The sequence below is a fragment of the Eurypyga helias genome, unplaced genomic scaffold (genome assembly GCF_000690775.1).
Source record: "Eurypyga helias isolate BGI_N326 unplaced genomic scaffold, ASM69077v1 scaffold20488, whole genome shotgun sequence".
NCBI lineage: Eukaryota > Metazoa > Chordata > Aves > Eurypygiformes > Eurypygidae > Eurypyga > Eurypyga helias.
Window position 1 is genome coordinate 1 of NW_010267897.1, and position 20925 is coordinate 20925.

Genomic DNA, 20925 nt, shown 5'->3' on the forward strand with positions numbered 1-20925 from the left:
GAGTTATACCGCGACACGCCACATCTCCAAGGAAGGTTCTGGTCATTGCAGTGGTGTGCCTGTGGCTGAACTCGTTGGGATGCCAAGCCCCCAGCCCAGGGAAAGCAAGACACGTAGCAATTGCCTGTGACTGTGGTAGATGGTGGGGGGCTTGTTCCTTTGGTGAGGTGGGTGGGAGCAAGTCAGTCTTTGCAGATGTGGGAGAAAAAGGAGATTTACTTGGCCTCTTGCTTACAGCATGGGGTTTTTTCCTTCCCTCCCCCTCCCTTCTAAAGCTGGCATAGTATATGCACATGTTAATGTTTGTATCAAGCTGAATAGTTAATGTGCCTGCCCTGGAAAGACAAGGAGGAATCTGCATGCTGAAAATGGAAATTTTACTTGTGATTCTTGCACAGTGCCTTGTCTGCATGGTTTTGTTGATTTTTTGATTATTGCTTGTGGTTTAATGAAAAGAAGTGAAAGAATCCTGTGTGAGTCCCTTTTAATAGTTCCAGATTTGGGAAATATTCTGAACTCAGCAAGCTTGATCGTAATCTTCCAAAGAATTTCAGGCTCTTGTCCTGCTCTCCAGGGAACCAGCAGCTCATATTCTGTTCCACTCTGTGCCTTTCTTTCTGAGTTTTCCAGTTGCAGTATGTAAAAATGTTAGAAGGAAAAGAAGCTGCCATCTTAAGCCTCTCCAAGTTTTAATATTTTGTCTTTAATAGCATTAGATGGCTGTTCAGCAGTACATAGTATTAGTCAAGCTTCTGACTGTGAAATCCAGATAATTAATTGAGGTTTTAATCTCTGAGCTATTAGTGAAAAGATCCACACTAACTGAAGTTTTACAATCATATTTGTATTTTCTTCTCCAGGAATTTGACCCCTTTTTAAAAAAAAAAAAAACCTTCTTCCTCTTTGAAGCCTTTCAAAATGAAATCTTCAAGGTGGTTTAAATAAACGGCATGTTTTACCCCCAGTTTGCAGCATACACGCTTGGAAGTGGCTCAAAACATTTGAAAAAGTGTAACATCAACTCAGATATTCTGTCTCTGTTAAAGATCAGGGAACCCTGTAGACATGGTATATTCTCAGCCTTCAGGCTATCACATCCTAGTTCTTCTTTTAGTTTGGCTGATCTGTGGAAAATACAAAAGTGCATCTAGCAGATAGTGAAGAGTTTCAGCCGGTGTATCTCCTTACCACCTTGTCTCCTCACAGCAAGTCTGTGTATTGGAGCAGCTGAAACATTGGCAATGACTTGATTGTGCTATTAGTTTTCTTCATCGAATGAAAATACGGGGTAGTAAAGGGCCCTAGAAAAAGGCCTCTTAATCATGCAAGAAGGAGCAATTTTGGGCTGGAAACCAAAGCCACACTTCACAGTAGAACCAAGGGATTAAATCCGAACACGTTCATTGTTGCAACAGTCAAACCAATGAGGTATATCCCCCCCTCTTAGGCATATCAGATGAATGCATGTGTCTTCCCCCAGAAGATACTCCGTAGTTGGGCCCAACCTGGGGAAAAACGGACAGGCGATTGTCTGTATAAGACATTAGAAGAGATGTTCTAATAGTACCTTTTAACTCCTAGAACGGAGGGATGAGTAATCTGTCTGCGCAAACGTTTCCAGTGCTACTCCCACCAGGGAAGTTCCTCTGCCGTTAGGATATGTCTCCATCATAAAAGGCTACACTCGATAAGAACCAGATGCTGCCTGTCTTCCCAGATTCCTGCTTCTACCACCGTGGTAGAACGCCCCTTCTTTCACGTCACTCCTTCCTCTCAGGAGTGGATTTACTGAGGCTTAGGGTGAGGATGGATCCCCTTCCTCTCTCCAGTACATTCGCTTGAGCTAACAGCAGCCTGTGCTCTTTCCCGTGTCACGTGGCTCTGTTTTTACCAACACACACCACTCCACTTCGCCACTGGATTTTTTCTGGCTTCTTGTTCTCGATTGCGCTTAAAAAGGTCTTTCTTGAAAAGTATTTTCTTTGGCTTCAGCTTTTGGGGTCTCGCTAGGATCACGTGGACTCCTGTAAAAAGAAAGGAGTTAACTTACCGGCTGGCCTTTGTCTTTCTTCACTGAACTGGATTTGGCACTTGCTAAAAGTTCTTGTGTCCTGGGAGGGTTCAGTCCTATAAAAACAAGGGAGTTAACTTCCCGGCTGGCCTTTGTCTTTCTTCACCAAACTGGATTTGGCACTTGCTAGAAGTTCTTGTGTCCTGGGAGGGTTCACAGGAGGGATATCATCTAGAGAAATGCTGGAAGAGAATGAGCTGTGCATTGTCTATTGCTCAGCACTGCCAAGGGAGACAAACAACAGTGGAAAACCCGCACATTTAGATGCTTCAATTAGAATTAGCATGCTGATCCAGCACGACTGTTTTGTTGTGCTCCATCAACACGCAGATCACATCTTGCCTTCCCCCAAAGCATCAGCGGAGCTCAAAGAAAATTAATGAAACCACCTCGTATGAGATGAAAGTTCTGATTAGCTTTTGTTTCAGGTGCGAAACCTGCTCCTGGGATCTGCTTTGAGAGAGTCAATTCTGCAGGTGATCCTTACGGCAACTGTGGGAAAGACTCCAAGAGCTCCTTTGCGAAATGTGAACCCAGGTAGGGTCTCTCCTACAGCACAGGAACCCGTGCACGGCACTGGGAGGGAGCTTGCAACATTTAAAACTAACAACTAATTTTTGGGTTTGTTTATTTCCTTCAGAGATGCTAAATGTGGAAAAATTCAGTGTCAAGGGGGAGCGAATCGACCTGTAATTGGTACCAATGCTGTTTCCATAGAAACTAATATCCCGCTTCAAGAAGGTGGCAAGATTCTGTGTCGTGGTACCCACGTGTACTTGGGTGATGATATGCCCGATCCCGGTCTTGTGCTGTCAGGAACCAAGTGTGAAGATGGAAAAGTAAGGTTTGAAATACTCCCAGACAAGGAGAACATCTCTTCCTTCATGCTGCAAAGGATTTTGTGCTAAACTCCCTGGATTTTGCTTTGGGAATTTTGGGGTTTTTCCACAGAATGATTGTTTCTCATGCTCACACTGAGTCAGAGTTTTCCTCCCTTCTTCTTTTGGCCGCTGTTCTGGATTACAGATTTGCAGATGCAATGCAAGTTGCTTAAGTTTATAGCTGGGTTTTTGAGGACAGTCCCAAGTCTCTGCCCATGTAGGCAAGAGGTTTTCCACAAAATAAGTACAGCAAAACACATTAGAGGGTCGTTAATGAATTTCTGAGGAGTTCAGTATGTTCACTTTCCCAGTGCCTGTGGCATTGAAAAGTGTCACTAACTTCACGTTAGCTTTCAGAATGTACTCTGTCTGCTGACTATGGCTCTCTCCCCCCTCCTTTTTTTTGTTCTTGCAAGGAAAGCTCGCTCTCTATATTAATTTCTATAGAAAAATATAAACCCACTGATGTTTAGCCACCAAAACTGATTTTTGCAATTGTATTTTGCAAACTGTGAATTATCCAGTGTGAATGTGGTCCAGTTTTCATACGGCCGTCTCATTCTTAGATTTTCTTTTGTGAGAAAAGGACCAGAGAAAGGTGGGGGAGAGCCATGAGTTTACAGAGGGGGAGCAACGGAAAGGACTCCAAGAACTACTGAAATGAAGGTTTCCATACCCTCAGTGGATTACTTGCAAAGAGGAAAAAAAACGTGTTTTGATAATTTGTAGTAAATTACAATAAGCTTCTGAATTTCAGAATGTTTTGAATTATGCTGGATCATCACACTGCATTGGGAACAGGGTTGGAATACGTCACTAGTGAAACTACAGTTCTGTTTCAGGAAAACAACCCTTACAACATTTCTAAGTCAATCTGTCACAAAATGTCATCTCAGAGAAAATGCAGCGCTGGGAAAGCACCCCATTATGTTTTACTAATGAGTATTTAATCTTTCTAATCTATCTAATCATACACATACACACTATAGAATGCACAGGCTAATACTTACAAAATTGTATGTTTTACTTGGAGGACATTAGTGCGTTTGTATTATGGATTAAGAATCTGAATTCAAATATTCTTGAGTTTTCTAAGCTGAAGATACGCAATTTGAAATGCAGCCATTCTAACGTGATCAAAATTCTGTGTGCTACTGCGCTGTGAATATTTGAATGGTGAATACGGCTGTAATCAGACCATATTCTCTACATGCGTGCATGTTGTTGCCAATTCACTCTAATTTCCTTTCCATTTTTCCTTTTCCCCAGGGGATAAATGCCCTGATTAAGCATCCCTGTCGTCTCCTTCAACACTATTCCCTGCTTAATGCTAATTATTGTGACTGACTTTTAGTACTACTGAACTGAACTGCAGTGAAACATGAGGGAAATGGTGCAGTGATATTTTTTTTTTTTGTTTGGACAGCACAGTAACGGTTATTCCAGTCCAAATTTCTTCAGTTTGAATAGGATAACTTCTCTTTACTGACATCACCATCAGTCATGTGACTGTGGCATTATTAGATGGTTCTAATCTTGCGTTACCTCAGTTTTCAGCTATAATGTAGCTATTTTAAGTTGATCCATAGTGACTGGCAAAGGAAAATTTGAATGTGATTACTTTGCATATGCTACTTGTTTACTTCCATTTCCTGTGAGACTATTACCACACTTGAAATATGGTTTGTTTGTATTTCACACCCAAAAATTTGCTTCGTTTGGAGAAACTCTTAGCAAAGTCTCAGTTGTGCTGAAGAGCAGGGATGAGCCCGTAGACACCCCCGACCTCAGCTAAACATTCAGCCTGCCCTGGGTCCGAGTTCTGCTCTGGCACGACGGAGCGTTGTGCTGTGGCTGTAAACAGGACTGTGCTAATTTACACCACGAGGGAACCTGAACCTTCCCCTGAGGAATCATCTGCTGCTGAGAAGACATGAACGCAGCCAGATCAGGTCCATGAAAGAATCCTGCTCAGTGCATCCCTGGTCTTGAAAAAATGCAAATTGCTGGGTTTTAAATTGGCTTAAAAAAGCCCCAAACCCCAGCGGCTCACCACTAGTTCCAGTTCAGTGAAAGTGTGAGTGTTTATTTACACATGCTCAGCATATCAACCAAATATGAGCTGTGTCTGAAATTCAGGATTGGCCAGGGTGCCGATCAAGAGCAGGCTTGATCCCCGACTTCCACAGGCTGGGAGCTAAAAGACTTAGAAAGGCATAAGAAGATGACACCCAATTCCAACGTCCTTATCTTTTTGTCCATGTAACGTTGTCAGCGCAACACGTGTGTTGGGAAATCTTTACCTGCTACAAGACCCACTGATGGATGAGCTGGAGGGGGATGTGATGCCTCGTGAGCAGCAGCAGCTCCATCCCTAGTAAAACTCCTCTTCTCTTACTCTGCAGATTTGCCTTAATCGCCGGTGCCAGAATACAAGCGTTTTTGGTGTCGATAAATGTGCAACCAAGTGCCATGGACGTGGGGTAAGCGTTACAGGAACACCTTCCTTGCAGTCAGCCCATGAACACTGGACAAGAAATCATTTTACGTAACAGCGTTGGGATCTGTGATTGTCAGTCAAAGCCACTGCAACACTTTTTTCTTATGCATTCCCATTTTCCGTGTCCCTTACGTGAACCGCAAGCAATGGAATTATTTTTCTTTAACAAAGAACTGTTTATCAGGTAGTAATTATCTTGTTCTTAATTAACAGCCTGTGATAAAAATGAATTTTGTTATCTTCAAAGCAGTTTTAAGTCTAACCTTCTTTCATGAAGGGTTCCCACTGACATTTTTAAAAATACAGTTTCGGTCTGGGTACAGAGAAGTTAAAATAGGCATTTGAATTGAAATTCAAATGGAATAGCATTTCCAGAAGTCTTAGAATAAAGTCAAACCGTATCGATGAGTTTCGTGGTATGAAAGTGGTGCAGGATAACAAAGGTGGTGAAATCAGTTAATAATACCAAAGTGTTTTGAAATCTAGTTTATATTATGAAAATATTAATTATGTCAAGCCATATTAACCTCGGTGTGCTGATGGTCTGTGTGTTTCGGTGAAAAGCACAGCAAGCACGTTGGGAGAGGCGTAGGAAATTCTGTCCTCTCCTGAAGAGGAATTTTAATTTGATTCAACCTATTTTGTCATCTCACTGTTGACAAACCGCGCAGTGTTGTCGGTGCTGCGTGTTCCCGTTGTGCTGGTGTGAGCATCAGCTTAGACGGGCATCTTCATGCCTGTAGGATGGAGAACCTCGGGTGACCTCGTGGCATTGTCGAGGGGAACTCCTGTAGCGCTTTAATTTAAAAAATAATGCTTAACACATGATATTTTTTTAAGTATCTTGCTGCCTTTGGAAAGTAAATTACATTTTTTTGCCTTTTACATGACCAGAGCCAGGCTAAGCCGTGTGAATGATATGTCAGTACTCTGCAACCCAGCCAGTGTCTCTCTTTCTGAAATCCTGCCAGCTGACCTCGCCAGAAAAACATGCATTTGCAAACGCCTCTGAACGACCTAGTGTCTTACTCAGAATTGCATTTATTAATCTAGCGTGTAGTTTCTCCGAGGTGGGGGTAGATCAGTGATGAACAGTGTTAGCGCAGAAATAAGGACCACACCGACAACTAGCCCTACGCCCAAAAGTTTTCCTTAAAAGTCATTTTGAGCATCTACACGTGACTGTGCCAACGTTGTCCTCTGCCAGCTTTTTGGCCCGTTCGGCTCGTGTGTTCTGTGGGTACAGCACGGAGCTTTAGCCTCTCTATAGTCCCATGGCCACTACTCGGGTGGCAGCAGAAGGACATCAGGAGCAGCCCTTCTTCTGATGGCTGCTGGGGACTGGGACCTCCTGAGGAAAAAGGTGTGAGTCTCCTGGCTCCTCCTGCTCTGTGCAGTGGGAACAGGCTGATGCTAACGATGGTCTCGGGGCCTCTCTTGCTCTGCAGGGAGCAGTTGGTAACCCAGGTCTTGCGAGTGGTTCCTTAACTCAGATGAAAACCGCCGGAACACGGAGGGCTGTACCTTTATAGACAGTAGGGTTTCCTCATCCCCGATTCCAGTGTCACATGTTTCTCCAGCAACTGGTTCCTCTTGGAGCTGGGGGATCTGAGCAGTGGGAAAATCAGTATGCAGGCTGGTGCGAGCCCTTGATGGAGGGGAGCGTTGAAGTGGGCTGACACCGCGTTAGTGTTAACAGCGCAGAGTCTTGTTCCTGGGAAGGCAGACGGAACAGAAGTTAGGAGGCAGATAATGTTGCTGCTGGAGGCAAAGACAGCGTAAGAAGTTGTGATTATCCTTATATTATTGCAGCTGTCGGCTGGTGCGGCTCAAACGATTACCTGCCAACTAAATAATGTGTTTTTAGGACGCCCGTTACTCCGTGGTGTCGCGTTCGGAGTTGCTCTCTGCCCTCTCAGCTGTGCCAACTGGCAGATACCGGTACCTCTCCTTTCCGCTGTGTGTTTTATTTCTTTCAGATGCGTCACCATCCGATGAGGTGGCCAGTGCTCTTCCCAGATGTACAGGGTAATCCTTTTCACGTTGGGTCGTTTGTCTTGTTTTGCAGGTCTGCAACAATAAAAAGAACTGTCACTGCGAGGCCGACTGGGCCCCCCCTTACTGTGACAAGCCAGGCTTCGGTGGCAGCGTGGACAGCGGGCCGATTAGGCAAGCGGGTTAGTAGTAACTCACGCTTTACCGGGTGTTCCCGTGACAGGGTGGAAATATGAAGTGTCGCCTTGTAAGCAGCGAGCTTGCAAGATTGGGAAATAGGTCAGTAAATCAAATGGCTTAACCCAAACACATTGGCACCAACTTGAAAATCTAGTGAAGCAAAACCGAGGCGGGCTGAGTGCATCCATTTTCTTGCATAACTGAAGGCACAGTGGTCCTGGCGGACTCTTTTCCTTTCTTTGCCACTCGGGGTTTTTGTTCTTCCCCAAGGTAGCAGTCAAGTTTGGTAGCTCACTGCAATACGCAGGCAATGGCACTGATTTAGGCCGAGGATGAGGAGCTAACTCCCACACTTGAGCTAATCCTGTTGCCATGGTAGATGAACGCGGCATTACTCTTGGATTCACCTTGAGATATGCCAGGCTTCAGTGTTCTCTGAGAGTCAGGATTGAGATCCCTTATGGTACACACAACCTGCCCCTGTAGTTATGTGCCTAACGAAGAGTGGGCACTGCAGTGATTACAAGTGTAAAATTATTGCATAATCAAAAATCAGAAATATAACTGATATTGTTCTTCCCAGAAGGATCTTTTCTGTGGTGGAAAATAGCAGATTTCTGCCCATGTCAGATGAAAACTGCATTTCATAGATGGCTTCCAAACATTTACCAGGATGTATACCCTCCGATGTGATCGTCGCAGGAGACGTGCATTTTCTGTAACTTGTATTTCAATTTCCCTCCGTTCAGTCTGCAGAGCATTGGCTGCAGTATCTTGCTTCACCTTTGGCCAACCTCAGAAGGAATTATTTCTACACATTGTGAACTTTTAAAGGATTTTATAATCATCACACGCCAATTTTTCTCCAGAGTACAATAACTTTAGTGACTTCCACAGAGATGGTTGATTTGTGTCTAAGTGACAGGACAAGCAGTCTACTTGCGTATACGTATATAAGCTAAAACCTGCTGGAAAATGATCTGCGTGTCTTCATAGGAATAACGCTATTCAGAACCAAAATGGGTTGTATTCTCCACATACCAGATCCTGCAGAGAACTGTAATACGGGATTTATGACAGCATGGTCATTTCCATGACAAAGCTTCACATTATGTTTTCACTATTGAAAGATTATTTTTTTAAATCCTTACCAGTCAGTAAGACAGCACAGAGACCATGCTCGGGCACTGAACAGTGTGATTACCTGCGCGTTAGATGTTTTCTGTACAGCATTACAGTCCTTTTTCAGCTTACCTGAGAGCCAGCTGTCTAGGGAGCTGCAAAATGCATTTAACAACGTGCTGCGTAGACAGCGCTAACTGGAGAAGGCAGATCTCTTCAATACTTCTTGCAGTTTGTGTTTTGGAAGCCAACACGTCAATTTAACAGAAAGTTATTTTAACCATAGGTTAATATAGTGTGGTAGCTTCTCCATTTTTCTCTAAAGACAGTGCTACATTCAGCTGGGAATAAACACATGTGGAAATGGCTAGAGGACCTAATTTTCTAGAGCTGACACATGGATTTAAATATGAACACTTGATGGGGTGGTTTGGATTGTGATCTGAGTAGTTTGCACATCTCTAAATCAAATTACAGAAGGATTAGCTCAGTAAAATACTTCCATCTTAGTCAAACAAGGCCCATGGTCTCATTAGTACTGAGTAACAGATTTCACCCAGCTGACTCAGAATAAACCTGTGTTCGACACTGTACTTTTCTTATAAAGAAGGCTTAAATATTTAATTGTCAGCTAGATAAGTTAATTAACTTACATTGCATGATTTTTGCTTATTAAACTTTCAGAGATGGGGAAGGATTTATTATTCTGCAGGGCTGTAAGGGAAAGGCGTAGCGCTTTGTGCCCCATCAGGCCCCACGTGCAGCCTGTTCAGTCAGCGCTGCTGACTGTTCAGCAGTGTCCAGGTGAGTGTGGGCCAGTCGACAGGGCCAGCTGGCTGGGCATCCATCAGGGTGAGACTGAGACAGCGATGACAGGTGACCAGAGCCGAGATTGAAGGTGTTTCTCCTACTGTGGGAGCGTGCATTTTTTAGGTCAGCAGTCCCGAAGAATCCCAACATCCTCTCCCCCAGGCAGTGATCATATCACAGAGCGTTAACGATCAGCGCTGCTGCTTACCTCGGCCTAAAAATAAGGATTTCTTCCCGCTGCAAGTCGCCTGGTCAGGGCTCATCTCACTGTTGTGCCTCACTTAGGTCCCAGCAAGGTACTTGGAGCAGCTTAAAACACTCTGAAATCTGGAACGAGTGCAGAGAGCTGCAGCCCCTGGCTAAGCAGAGCGTCCCTCCGAGAGCACACACCAGCCGTGCTGAAGGCTTTCCTTCGGCTCCTCGCCTGCCTGCGGATTCGACCTGCCAGCCCTCTGGGCTGGACCGCAGTACATTCAGACTGCTCGCCCTGTGATAAAGCACAATGAAAGCCTAAACATCTGGTTATAAAGCAGCTAGAGTTGCTGCTTACATCTGAGGGACAGAACAGTTAAAAGCTTGCACTTTACCATGATCTAGGCATTTCTGTCCCTTTTCTCTCCCTCTCAGCCTCTCTCTCCCTCCCACCCTGGCAGCAGGCAGCCCAGGAAGAATGTGCCCGTCGGCACTGCTGTAGCCATCCCCCTGTGGGTGTCTGGAGGAGGCCGACAGCCCATGTACCTTTTGGAGGTGACAACCTAAGCAGGACCTAAATATAGGTGCAGAGAGAGTATGTGGAGACTGTCATGTTTGCACCCAGATATTGGAATGGAATGGAATAGAATAGAATAGAATAGAATAGAATAGAAGAGAATAGTTGGAAGGGACACACGACGTTATATTTTAACCAATTTTCCCCCAGTCTTAAAGAAATAACTTTAAACCAGGCCAAACTTCAAGCTTCAGGGTAGAAAAAATAGGAGTTTGTTAGTTTTTAATTCATGGTTTATCCTCTTTCAACTGGGCCAGGCAGCAGCATCCTGCTCCATCCACGTAACACATTTCAGTAAAGAAAGCTCCTGGTAGAAGTTCTCTCAATGTGTTTTGTTGCAGATAATAAGAGTTTAACCATAGGAGTGTTGATAACCACTCTGTGCCTCATCTTTGCTGGATCAGTCATGTACCTGAAAAGGAAGACTTTCATGAGGTGGTTGTTTACAAGTAAGAAGACAACAATAGAGAAACTAAGGTACGATCATTTTCCCTCCTTATACTCCAGCAGACACTAGAAGGGAGTAGCTGTAAATGTAGCAGCTCTGGTCTTGGCATTGCTCACAGAAGGGCGCGAGTACGACACGAGAGCCAGCCTTAACAAGAACATTCAACAGCTGTTAACAGCAGTGTGTTTCTTGGCTTAGTTTAACCTTGCTGATTGTCAGTAAATAATGGAGGTTTGAGTTTGACTATGTAGCTCTTTTGTGATAAAAAAAAGTGAGGAAGTGAAGGAAGTGTTGCCTCTGTTTTCAGGTGCTGGAAATAGTTTCATTACGCTGCGTGGCCTTTTATCTGAAGGCAGTGGAGTGAGCTGCAACTTTCCTATCTGAGGTCATTACCGTTTAAATGCTAGATTCATTAGAATAGTCTCCTGGGTGTTACCAGGCTGCATTTCCACAGATTGCAGAAGCTAATTTAACAGACTTCTGGTTTCCAAAAAATCAATATTTATTTTTATTCTTGCAGGAGTGCTAGACAATTTTTACTTTCCTTGTTTGCCATCAGGAGTCAGGAAGCCCTTGCGAAACCTCATTCCGAGAAGAGGCGACCGTTTCACGAGAAGTTACGCAGCAGAATGCCGTGTTAAATAAATACTTGTTTGTGTTGCAGGTCTGTGACTCCAGCGAGACCTTCCAGCTCACCTGAGCCTAACCACGTCCATACCACGTCTCTCAGTAAAAACCTCATCACAAAGCCACAAAATACGAACATACAGAAAGTGAGTTTAAAGGAAGCAAAAATCATATTCATTATTGTGGATCTCATTTAACACAATTACTACATGATGTTCATATTACATAGAAGTAACAATATGTAAAATGGGAGAAATACCTTTCAAAATACATTTATGGCCTCCAAATTCTAGCTGGGTGGAGATGTACGCTGCATCTCGATGGTGAGGGGTTAAGTAGGACTCTGCACGCTGTTAATTGCTTCTCTGGTTGCTGAGGTGTCGAACGTCGATGAAAGCAGAGCAGAAGAGAACGTAGATTTTAAAGCAGCGATGCTTATGTCAACCCCTGAAGTTTGTAACTTCTGGTTGGGGTCGCTTTTACAGAGAGATGGTCCACGGAGGCCGCTGCCCTATCAGATCATCGACATCAGTAACCCCGTGAAGACCCACGATTTGCCACCATTAAAAACACCGCAGCGAGTCCTGCCACCCCTGCCCCAGCTGCCGTGTCACCACGCTGGGCCTGAACGACCCTTGCCAGCAACCCCTTCGCCGAGGTTCGCCCGGGTAAGCGCTGCGTTTCTTTCAGCTTTTCTTCTGTTCAGTGTGCGAGTGTCTGAATGGGGTGGAGAGGAACGAAGTGCTTTCTCATTTGTCACACTGGCCTTTTCCCATGCTATCTCCTTTGTACAAGTTTAGGAATGCGGTGCAGATATATGGGTTTATGCCAACTGCAGCTGTGATCCGAAGATTTCGGATCCTGAACTCTCTCTTCCTCGCTCCAAAGGCACAACAGCATGAACAAGCCCCATGTTACAGGCACCTCTCTGCTGGATATAGTGCAGGATTAAAATGAAAGGAATGTCGTTATCACCAGGCTGTCTTAGGCGAGTGTCGTGATTTGATTTGATTTTGATTTACTGTCGTGACAGTACTGCGTGCACAACAGCCGTGTCTTGGGTGGCTGCGCCTGCCTGACCCCAGCCAGGATGCCCCAGCTCAGAGCACCTCCTTCCTGCAGCGACCCTGTGAGCTCTGAGACATTCCCCCTCATTTATAGCTTCTCATGGCCATGAGAAACAGTTGCTGAAGCCGGTGCCTTGGAAAGCGTTTGGAAAAATAACACAGGAACAAAAGGGATGAGACGGTGCCGAGCTCCACGGCAGCGTGCTCATGTATGGTGACAGCAGAGAAAGTGTGTCTGCTGTCCAAGTCTGAACGGTGCACCGCTCAGGGCAGACCAACATGTGGCCAGTTTGTTAATTGCCTTCAAAGTATTTAACCTTTTTCTCCTTCCCTTACCCATCTTGCTAGTCATTTATTTTCCTTTTCACGGGAATGGGAAATACTGGTTCTTTATCTTACAGGAAATCTGTAGTAGTATTGGTTTGTGCTGCTTCTGTCTTTAGCTCCCGTGGTTTCCTTGTTTGTTTTCCTGCATTCCTTAAACCATTCTACATATTTCACAGTGGTCAGAGTTAAGATTTTTAAGTAAGTCCAAGAGCTTTTCTGCTTCTTAATCAAATGCTTCCATGAAAAACAAACATCTGCCCCATCCTGTCATCACACATCAGCGCAGCCCGGTGCGCTGCTACGGTTCGTGTTCCCCGTGCCCTCCCCTTCCAGTCCCACGTAACGTGCACGGTGGAACACCAGACCTCTAGCACTGTCGTTACCGAAGACGGATGGATCTGAAACTGCCAGAAAGGTGTTAGTTTGGCAGCTCACATCAGCTGGGATGGTAACTCCGTCAAGCAAGATATCCCTGTGTTCAGTTGCTGTGTGAATCACAAGTAGGACAAAGAGGGGATCAACTCAAGGCAGCCCAGTGAATAAGCAAGAGTGGCTTCTCCCAAAATGATGTCCATAACCTCCATTCAAGATTGACAGAATAGCTAAGTTTATATCCTAGGGACACAGCAAACACCGTATGGGGAGAAAATCTTCCCTTCCAAAATTAACAATTTTACTCCCTCAAACTTTGGTAGAAGTAAATTAACTCGAGAATGGTTTTGGTCTAGTTTATATAGACACTGTCTAATGCATTGCTACGGCCCTCTCTGGGAAGGGCATCCATCCGGTCAGTGAGAGGAAGCACTTTCAATGCTCCATTCCGGATCTCATCCAGATGCTCTGTACTGCAGTGTGGCACCGAGGGGGAGTGTCTGAAACCAGTCGCTGCTGCTATGGCCACAGCTGCCTCCTCCTGCTTCTCCCTTCCCAGAGGGACATTTAAGCACCAGCTACTTTAGGTTTAGATTGGATGTAAGGAAGAAGTTCTTCACCGAAAGGGTTATCACACACTGGAACAGGCTGCCCAGGGAGGTGGTGGAGTCACCATCCCTGGATGTGTTTAAGAGACGGGTGGATGAGGTGCTGAGAGATATGGTTTAGTGGTGGACAGATACGGTTGGACTGGATGATCTCTAAGGTCTTTTCCAACCCAGTGATTCTATGATTCTATGATTCTATACTTCCCTCCCACCTCTGGGCTTACAGCAGTGGGCAGCTGCTGTATGGTAACAACCATTATGACCTTCACCGTTATTAGAGAAGCACCTTAAATTTTATTTCCCAGCAGAGAGATTCAGTTATTTACAAAGTACCTGTTTCTGCTGTGATCCAACTTGTTCCAAACTGTTTTACCTCAGAAGACACACGTTGGGATTTCACTGTGTTAGACTTTCAGTGCACAAAGTGAACTCTGGTTAGGAAATCCTGGTGGTAAGATTTCTTCCCTGAATAATGTTAAGGTTCTAGGTCTGTATCATCAGAAATGACCACGTTCTGAAAAACTTCCTTTGCTAGTGTTTGTTTAAGCTGTGACCTCACCAGCACAGCCCGATGAGGTAAAGCTGCAGAGAGTATTTACGAACACGCCGTTTATTTCCTCATTTTCCAGGCCTGATTATTTCCAGGACATTTGCAATTATTTTTCCCCCAGAGAAGAGCTCACAGACACACTGCTTACAGCAGATATGTTTATCCTGGTTTATAGCGGAAGTCCTTCTGGATGACAGTCAAGACTCATTTTTACGGTGAAAATGAGATTTGGCTATAACAATGAGTTAAAATAAGAAATTTTTTTTCACGTTACTATTTCTGATTCAGTCAAGAACTAGAACCTGTTACGCCAAGAGTGAAGAAGGAGAGGGACACTGTACACAGCTTGAAGCTGTACCTGGTGCTACACCTGAAATGACTCTGCGTGAGGTGTACGTAAGCCCCCGTGTTCTGTTCCTTACCAAGACGCCCACTGATCGTCAACCGGCGTTTCCTTCTGGGAAGAGCAGACGTTTGCCATGAAAAGTAGGAAAGCCAAGGGAAGCTCAGCACGAATAATGAAAATTTGTACTTTATCCATGAGCAATTCACGCCTCGGATTGCTCGTCGTGATTACACCTTTCAGGGGAAGCTACTCTCTGTTTGTCAGCCCCTCTGGTTTCCTTTTGGTCACCCCTACTAACGGTAGTTACGGCAAACGAATCACCGCGTCACCGAGCGAGCGCGGCTGTGCTGTTCAAACCCTAGAAGTGAGTTGTTGGGTAGCCTGAGAGTTTTTGTGTGCCCCGAGCAAGCCACTTAATCCCTCCCAGTTCTGCATAATGAAGACCATGAGCAGACACGTCACCATGGCTGCAGTGTTCCAAGGACCACACGGAGAGACGCTTGGCTCACGCCTGACAGCAGATGACTTCTGTTCTTTATTAATGAATCACTTAATTCCGCTGAATGAAAGCACAGCAGCATCTTTAAAAAAAATTCCACAGATGCTACCAATTCCAACTGGAGTTTGGTTTTCTGGTCATCTGAGTTTGAATTCTCAAAGTATTTCTGGTATTTCCACCTTTCTGTGTAACTGCTTTTACGTTACGTATTCAATCTACGTTGTTTCATTTACCACCAATTAATCATTAACTCCAGGAAGGCTGCACCTGGTATTTCCAGAGTGAAGAATCAAAAGAAACAAAATCCTTTAAATACAGTATGAAACATTGGGTTAAAAACAGAAGTGCCTGTTTATCAACAACACGTTATGGCTTACTTCTCTGTGTCTGGTCACCACGGCTCTGCACTTACCCTCAGTGTATCGCAGTTGTTGCTCTGTGGAGTACGTTCCGGCAGTTCCAAAGGCTAATGCCGCCTTATGTTTCCCAACAGGAAAACCACAAACCAAACCCTCCTCGCAAGCCCCTGCCGGCCGACCCTCTGACCAAGGCGCGCTGCAGCAGCACGTGCCCAGCAGCGCCCGGGCACGCCAGAGCTCTGCCTCACGTCACTCCCGCCAGGTTAGTTCCCGTCCCAACGGCTCGAGTTTCAGTGCTTCATTCAGGGACGGCTCCACCATGGCGCTGAGCAGATCCACTCTGCTCCCAGGGTGCTCCGCTCTAACCGTTGCTGGGAGCCACGCGACAGGCAGGTTCTGTTGAGATACCGGTTTCAGTGCTTCATTCGGGGATGGCTCCACCACGGCGCTGAGCAGATCCGCTCTGCTCCCAGGGTGCTCCGCTGTAACCGTTGCTGGGAGCCACACGACAGGCAGGTTCTGTTGAGATACAAGGGAGAAATGTAGACATCAGGAAGGAATTCTTCGCGGGGAGGGTGGGGAGGCACGGGGACAGGTTGCCCAGAGATGTTGTGGATGCCCCATCCCTGGGAGTGTCCAAGGCCAGGCTGGATGAGGCCTGGAGCAACCTGGTCTAGTGGAAGGTGTCCCTGCCCATGGCAGGGGGGTTGGAACTGGATGATCTTTAAGGTCCCTTCCAACCCAAACCATTCTGGGATTCCCTGATCCTATTTGCTACAGTCTCAGCCCAATTCTCACTGGGAATTTATGCTACGTATGATGGTTTGACTGTAAGCATCTGACTGTATATTCACAAAAACTGCCCAATGAACACAATTCCTTTGAAAAGAAAGGAGTTAATAGGGACAGATTTCAAGAGAAACAAAGCTCTTGCCGAAAAAAAATTCCTACTGAGCCCGCCTACAGAATTATCCGAGAACTGAACAGCCGTAAGATCAACCACCAATAAAAGCAATTTTCGGTTCACACATTTCACAATGGAACACCGATTTATGTCATCGTACCCAAAAGATTCAGAAAGCACACAAATTGTACACTGCAAAGAAAAAATTAATCTGGAAGTGAAATAACAATTCCCCAATGTTAATGGGAATAGACGACGATATTTTCTTACCTAATATTCTTCAGTTTCCTACAAATAAAGAGTGAGCTCCAAGGAAGATGAGAGTAGTATTTTAAGTTACAGGAATTCTAATAGTGAGGCACTTAGTTGCTCAGAAAAATTACAAATAAAATCCAGTTAGTTTCCTAATACTTCCAGCAAAAAGCCTGCAAGAGTGAACTTTGATGAAGGTGCTGGCTGTCCGTTCCCGTGAGATACTCTGGAAGTAACCCTACGTCAGGCTGACTACTGCAGCTTCCTGAAACCAACTACTCTCCTGCCAGATTCAGTAGCGTTTTTGATCAGGTGCAAAATGGATGAGCACAAAAGAAATAAAGGGAGTAATACCCCGCCGTGGCAGGGGGGTTGGAACTGGATGATCTTGAAGGTCCCTTCCAACCCAAACCGGTCTGTGATTCTATGAAGCACAAGACCTGGAGCACTGAGCGAGCTCACCCAGCAGCACTGAGGGTGTGAGCTGAAAAAAGAGGGGCTGCTGGTACCATTTTTGTTTCTCGCCGAGCCCCGTGTATGCCCCATCCCCTCCCGGAACCAGAGTCCCGAGCTACGTGTCCGAGGTTAACCTGCACGCCCCCAGGGAGGTTTTACCGTTCGTGCCTCGAGCACGACGCTGCCAGCGAGAAACAACAAAGTTTTAACCACAATTTCCTCTTTTCTTTCTTTCCAACAGACCTGCTCCGAAGCATCCGCCACAGGTATCCCGGTCCCGCAACGCCGCTGATGCGAACTGAGGAGAAAACCTGACACCTTTCTTTTACAGAGTGAAGACAGAAGTTTGCACTATCTTTAAACTCCAGCTGGAGTTCACTTTTATGACAATACTTAGAATTTTTTAATGTTTAAAACAGCGTTATTTTTAAGAATTCTGAGCTACTGCCTTTGGTGCTGTGCTGTGCTATGGTGCTCTCTATACTTGCTCAGGTACTTGTAAATTATTAATTTATGTTGAATGTTTATTACAGTGCAGTGCACTGTAGTAGATATTTTTACCATAGCTGAGTTTTCCTAAAAAGGAAGCCTTTTTTTGTAATATTTCACTGAACTTGAATAATTCTGCTCTATCGGTCCTACGTAGAGTTTTTTAGTTTTGATCTGCTCTTTCGGGAGTGCTGATACTCATGGGTAAATCAGATGGAGACGACTCCGTTGCGGTGGTTCAGAACAGCCTGGTGACGAAACTACGTCAGGGTGGAAGGAGCTCACGCTGCCCGTTCTGGAGCACGGCGAAACGCCCGGCGCCTGCCCGCAGGTGCGTGCCCTCCCGGCGATCCTCAGAGGCAGCAGCTGTACCGCGGTCTCCGTCTTCACGTTACTGTTTGAAATGGTGGAGAAACCCGTGCCGAAAGCGGCCGTGGACACGTTCTCCCGCTGAAGAAGTACTGTATATCGCAGAACTGTGTAGTTTTTAACCTCATTTTCCTCAGACACAACAGGGTTAGCACATACCGATGGCGGTACCGGGCCTCCCGGTGCCATGGCCTTTCCGGCGATCTGGGGTAACGACACGCAGCCTGTACCGCGTCTGCCGTCCCGTCTCCCTCGGCTGCCCCGCTGCCTGGTCAGACCGACGGCATGTCACACGCCGGGGGAGGGGGAAGCCAAGCCTTGCAGAGAACGACATCCTACGAGTCAACTATCATACTTACTTCTTTCGCCTCATCGCTCTGCTTATCAACTGTATTTTGCATATTTACTACTGTTTCGAATTTAACTTCTCAAATACTGTTCTGGGTTTCTTAATTTCCAAATCAAAACGCGTATTTTAATAAACAGACTTTGGTTACCCTAAGAGATGAAGAAGGATTCTCCTCCTTGCCGCGCGGTAGCGTCGCCTCGCACCCGCCTCCTCAGAAGCGCTGCTGAACACAGCGGGCTCAGCGGTGCGGGACGAGACGCCGTGTTCACACAGCAGGTGACGGAGAGGGAGAAGGAACTGTGACCTTACACACGGTCGTCTCCTCACTGTTCCTAGTTTTTCCTTTAACCAAAACCAAAAAGCATTGCTAGAAATTTGGATCCCGTTTCAGTGACTGCATTTCATTCTACCAGTTATTCCCCGCCGTGGCAGCAGAGCCCTCATGTTCACGGGTAGACTAAATAATCCAAAAAAACCCATAGTTGCAACAGCAAAATGAACCACGAGCAAACGCTCCACAACAGCATTTAAATTCTTCAAGCAGCAACAGGGCTTCCTGTGTGGGGAATTACTGCAGCAGGAGGATGCGGACTGATCCTGGGCTCGGCGATGCACTTGCAACCAAAATGATGCTTTTTATCTATTTCAGATAGTTGGTATTTAAACCACTGACCTTTTCCTATCGAAAAACAGCTTTATATTCAAAACGGGGGCTTCACAATTTCAAAACGTTGGGAATTTGAAGTAGAGACACGATCTCAATTCACTGGTTTGGATAGGCCCGTGTCTAGACCCCCGCGGCATCGTACCAGGACGCGGCTGGTAACCGCCGACACCCCCACGCTGCCTGTAGCGGAGGGCGGAGCTGAAATGAGGCGACGGCAGAAGCTGGAGCACCCGTCTGCATCCGCAGCTCCAACACCGAGTTCCACAGCACCAGCTGAGGTGGGACTCGGCACACGTATAAACCTAAAGCTCCCCGGCAGATTTTAGGTTTGCAATAAATGCGACCCAGCACCGCCATCTGGCAAATAGAGAAGCGGGTGTTACCCCTACAGGCACCCAATCCCTTCAGGCACCCAATCCCTACAGGCACCCAACCCCTACAGGCACCCAATCCGCTGCAATTGCCAGCAGCCGCCTCACCGGCGCTGAGCCCAGAAGAACCCGCAGAGTGCGGACCCGAGCACCCCGAATCCACAACGTTTCTCAGGTGATGCTGAGGACCTGTTGGACGATGCTGAGAACCTGTTAGACGTAGAGAAACACACACACACACACCTCTTTTCACGTATGGAGGACGACAGCAGAATGGTAATACGGACACCTCTATGTGTCCCCGCTCCCAGCACCGTGAAGTTTTTAGGTCAAAATTCCAGCATGGTCTCACTCCCTGGCCTGTGCCCCCCAGGGAGCCCCGTACCTGGCTGTTCGTGTACTCTGAGCTGACCAACAGCCCCGGCACCAACACGCTGCCCGGTGTCACGCCTGCTGCTGCTGGAATAAGAAATTCCAGTCACTTACCAAGGATGAGGTGTGAGAGGACATCCTTGCTTCCGCAACTCAGCAGCCAGAGGCAACAGGGCATCATTAACGTGACACCTTTTACTGTCCTAAAAATTCATCGAGAGAGAGAGCGAATAAATACAGTTAAACAAGCTGTGAACTGAGCAGGAATGTGTCAAATTCATTAAACTACTAACACTTTTCTAAAACGAGCAGCCGATGCGTAAGTAGCCCGTGACAGGGAGCGTAGCCTCCCAGTGCGGAGCGGGCGATGACACGCGCAGCTGACGGAGTCACTGCCTTACGTCAGACACGGAGGAACCTAGACACCTCTGGCTGTTTGGAAAAGAATCGCAATTCCCCGTCGGAAACAAGGGCGAGCAACCCTGAATATCCTGTAAAACGGCCAGTCGGTGCCCAACACCGACAGAAGGTGGCTGGTGGCACACTGCAAGCTGGGTTTTCGGAGAAAAACTGAGTAGGTGCAATAGATACAACATTCCATAATCTGGAATCCTTCCAACTAGCAGATACCTGCATTTCTATTTATCAAATAAATACATTTATCCATGTTCAGATGCAAAATACGACAGGCAGAAAAGGGTATGGAGCTTTTAGAGGGGGCAAAAAAAACCCCAAGTACCAAGTACTGCATATGTTTTGGCACAGTTGTTTTCCCCTGGATGTGAGTAGTAGCTGGCTGTGTGATGTTTTCAGACCAAATGAGCATCTTCATGATCAGGGACGCAAACGTCATGTAAAAATCCACCGTGAAAACCAGATGAATGGGTTTAGATTCTTACGGACAGTGTAAGCAAACAAATTTAGGGGGCCAACAAGGAAGCTGGGGGGGCTTTTCCCAATGGCATGTAGTGACAGGACAAGGGGTAACGGGTTTAAACTGAAAACGAGAGATTGAGATGGGACATCAGGAAGAAGTTCTTCCCGGAGTAGGTGGGGAGGCACTGGGACAGGTTGCCCAGAGAAGCTGTGGATGCCCCATCCCTGGGAGTGTCCAAGGCCAGGCTGGATGAGGCTTGGAGCAACCTGGTCTAGTGGAAGGTGTCCC

General features: G+C 46.2%; 1 protein-coding gene across 1 annotated transcript; it reads left to right on the forward strand.

Annotated features, from left to right (window-relative positions):
- Positions 1-2499: 2499 nt before the first annotated feature.
- On the forward strand, positions 2500-17445 carry LOC104514046 (disintegrin and metalloproteinase domain-containing protein 12-like; the record flags this gene model as incomplete). The annotated part of the gene is made up of 9 exons (XM_010157585.1): positions 2500-2608; positions 2712-2910; positions 5358-5435; positions 7521-7629; positions 10670-10805; positions 11441-11549; positions 11889-12071; positions 15666-15793; positions 17385-17445. Coding segments are annotated over 9 exons (1112 nt in total), but the record flags the coding sequence as incomplete, so codon positions are not given.
- Positions 17446-20925: the final 3480 nt, after the last annotated feature.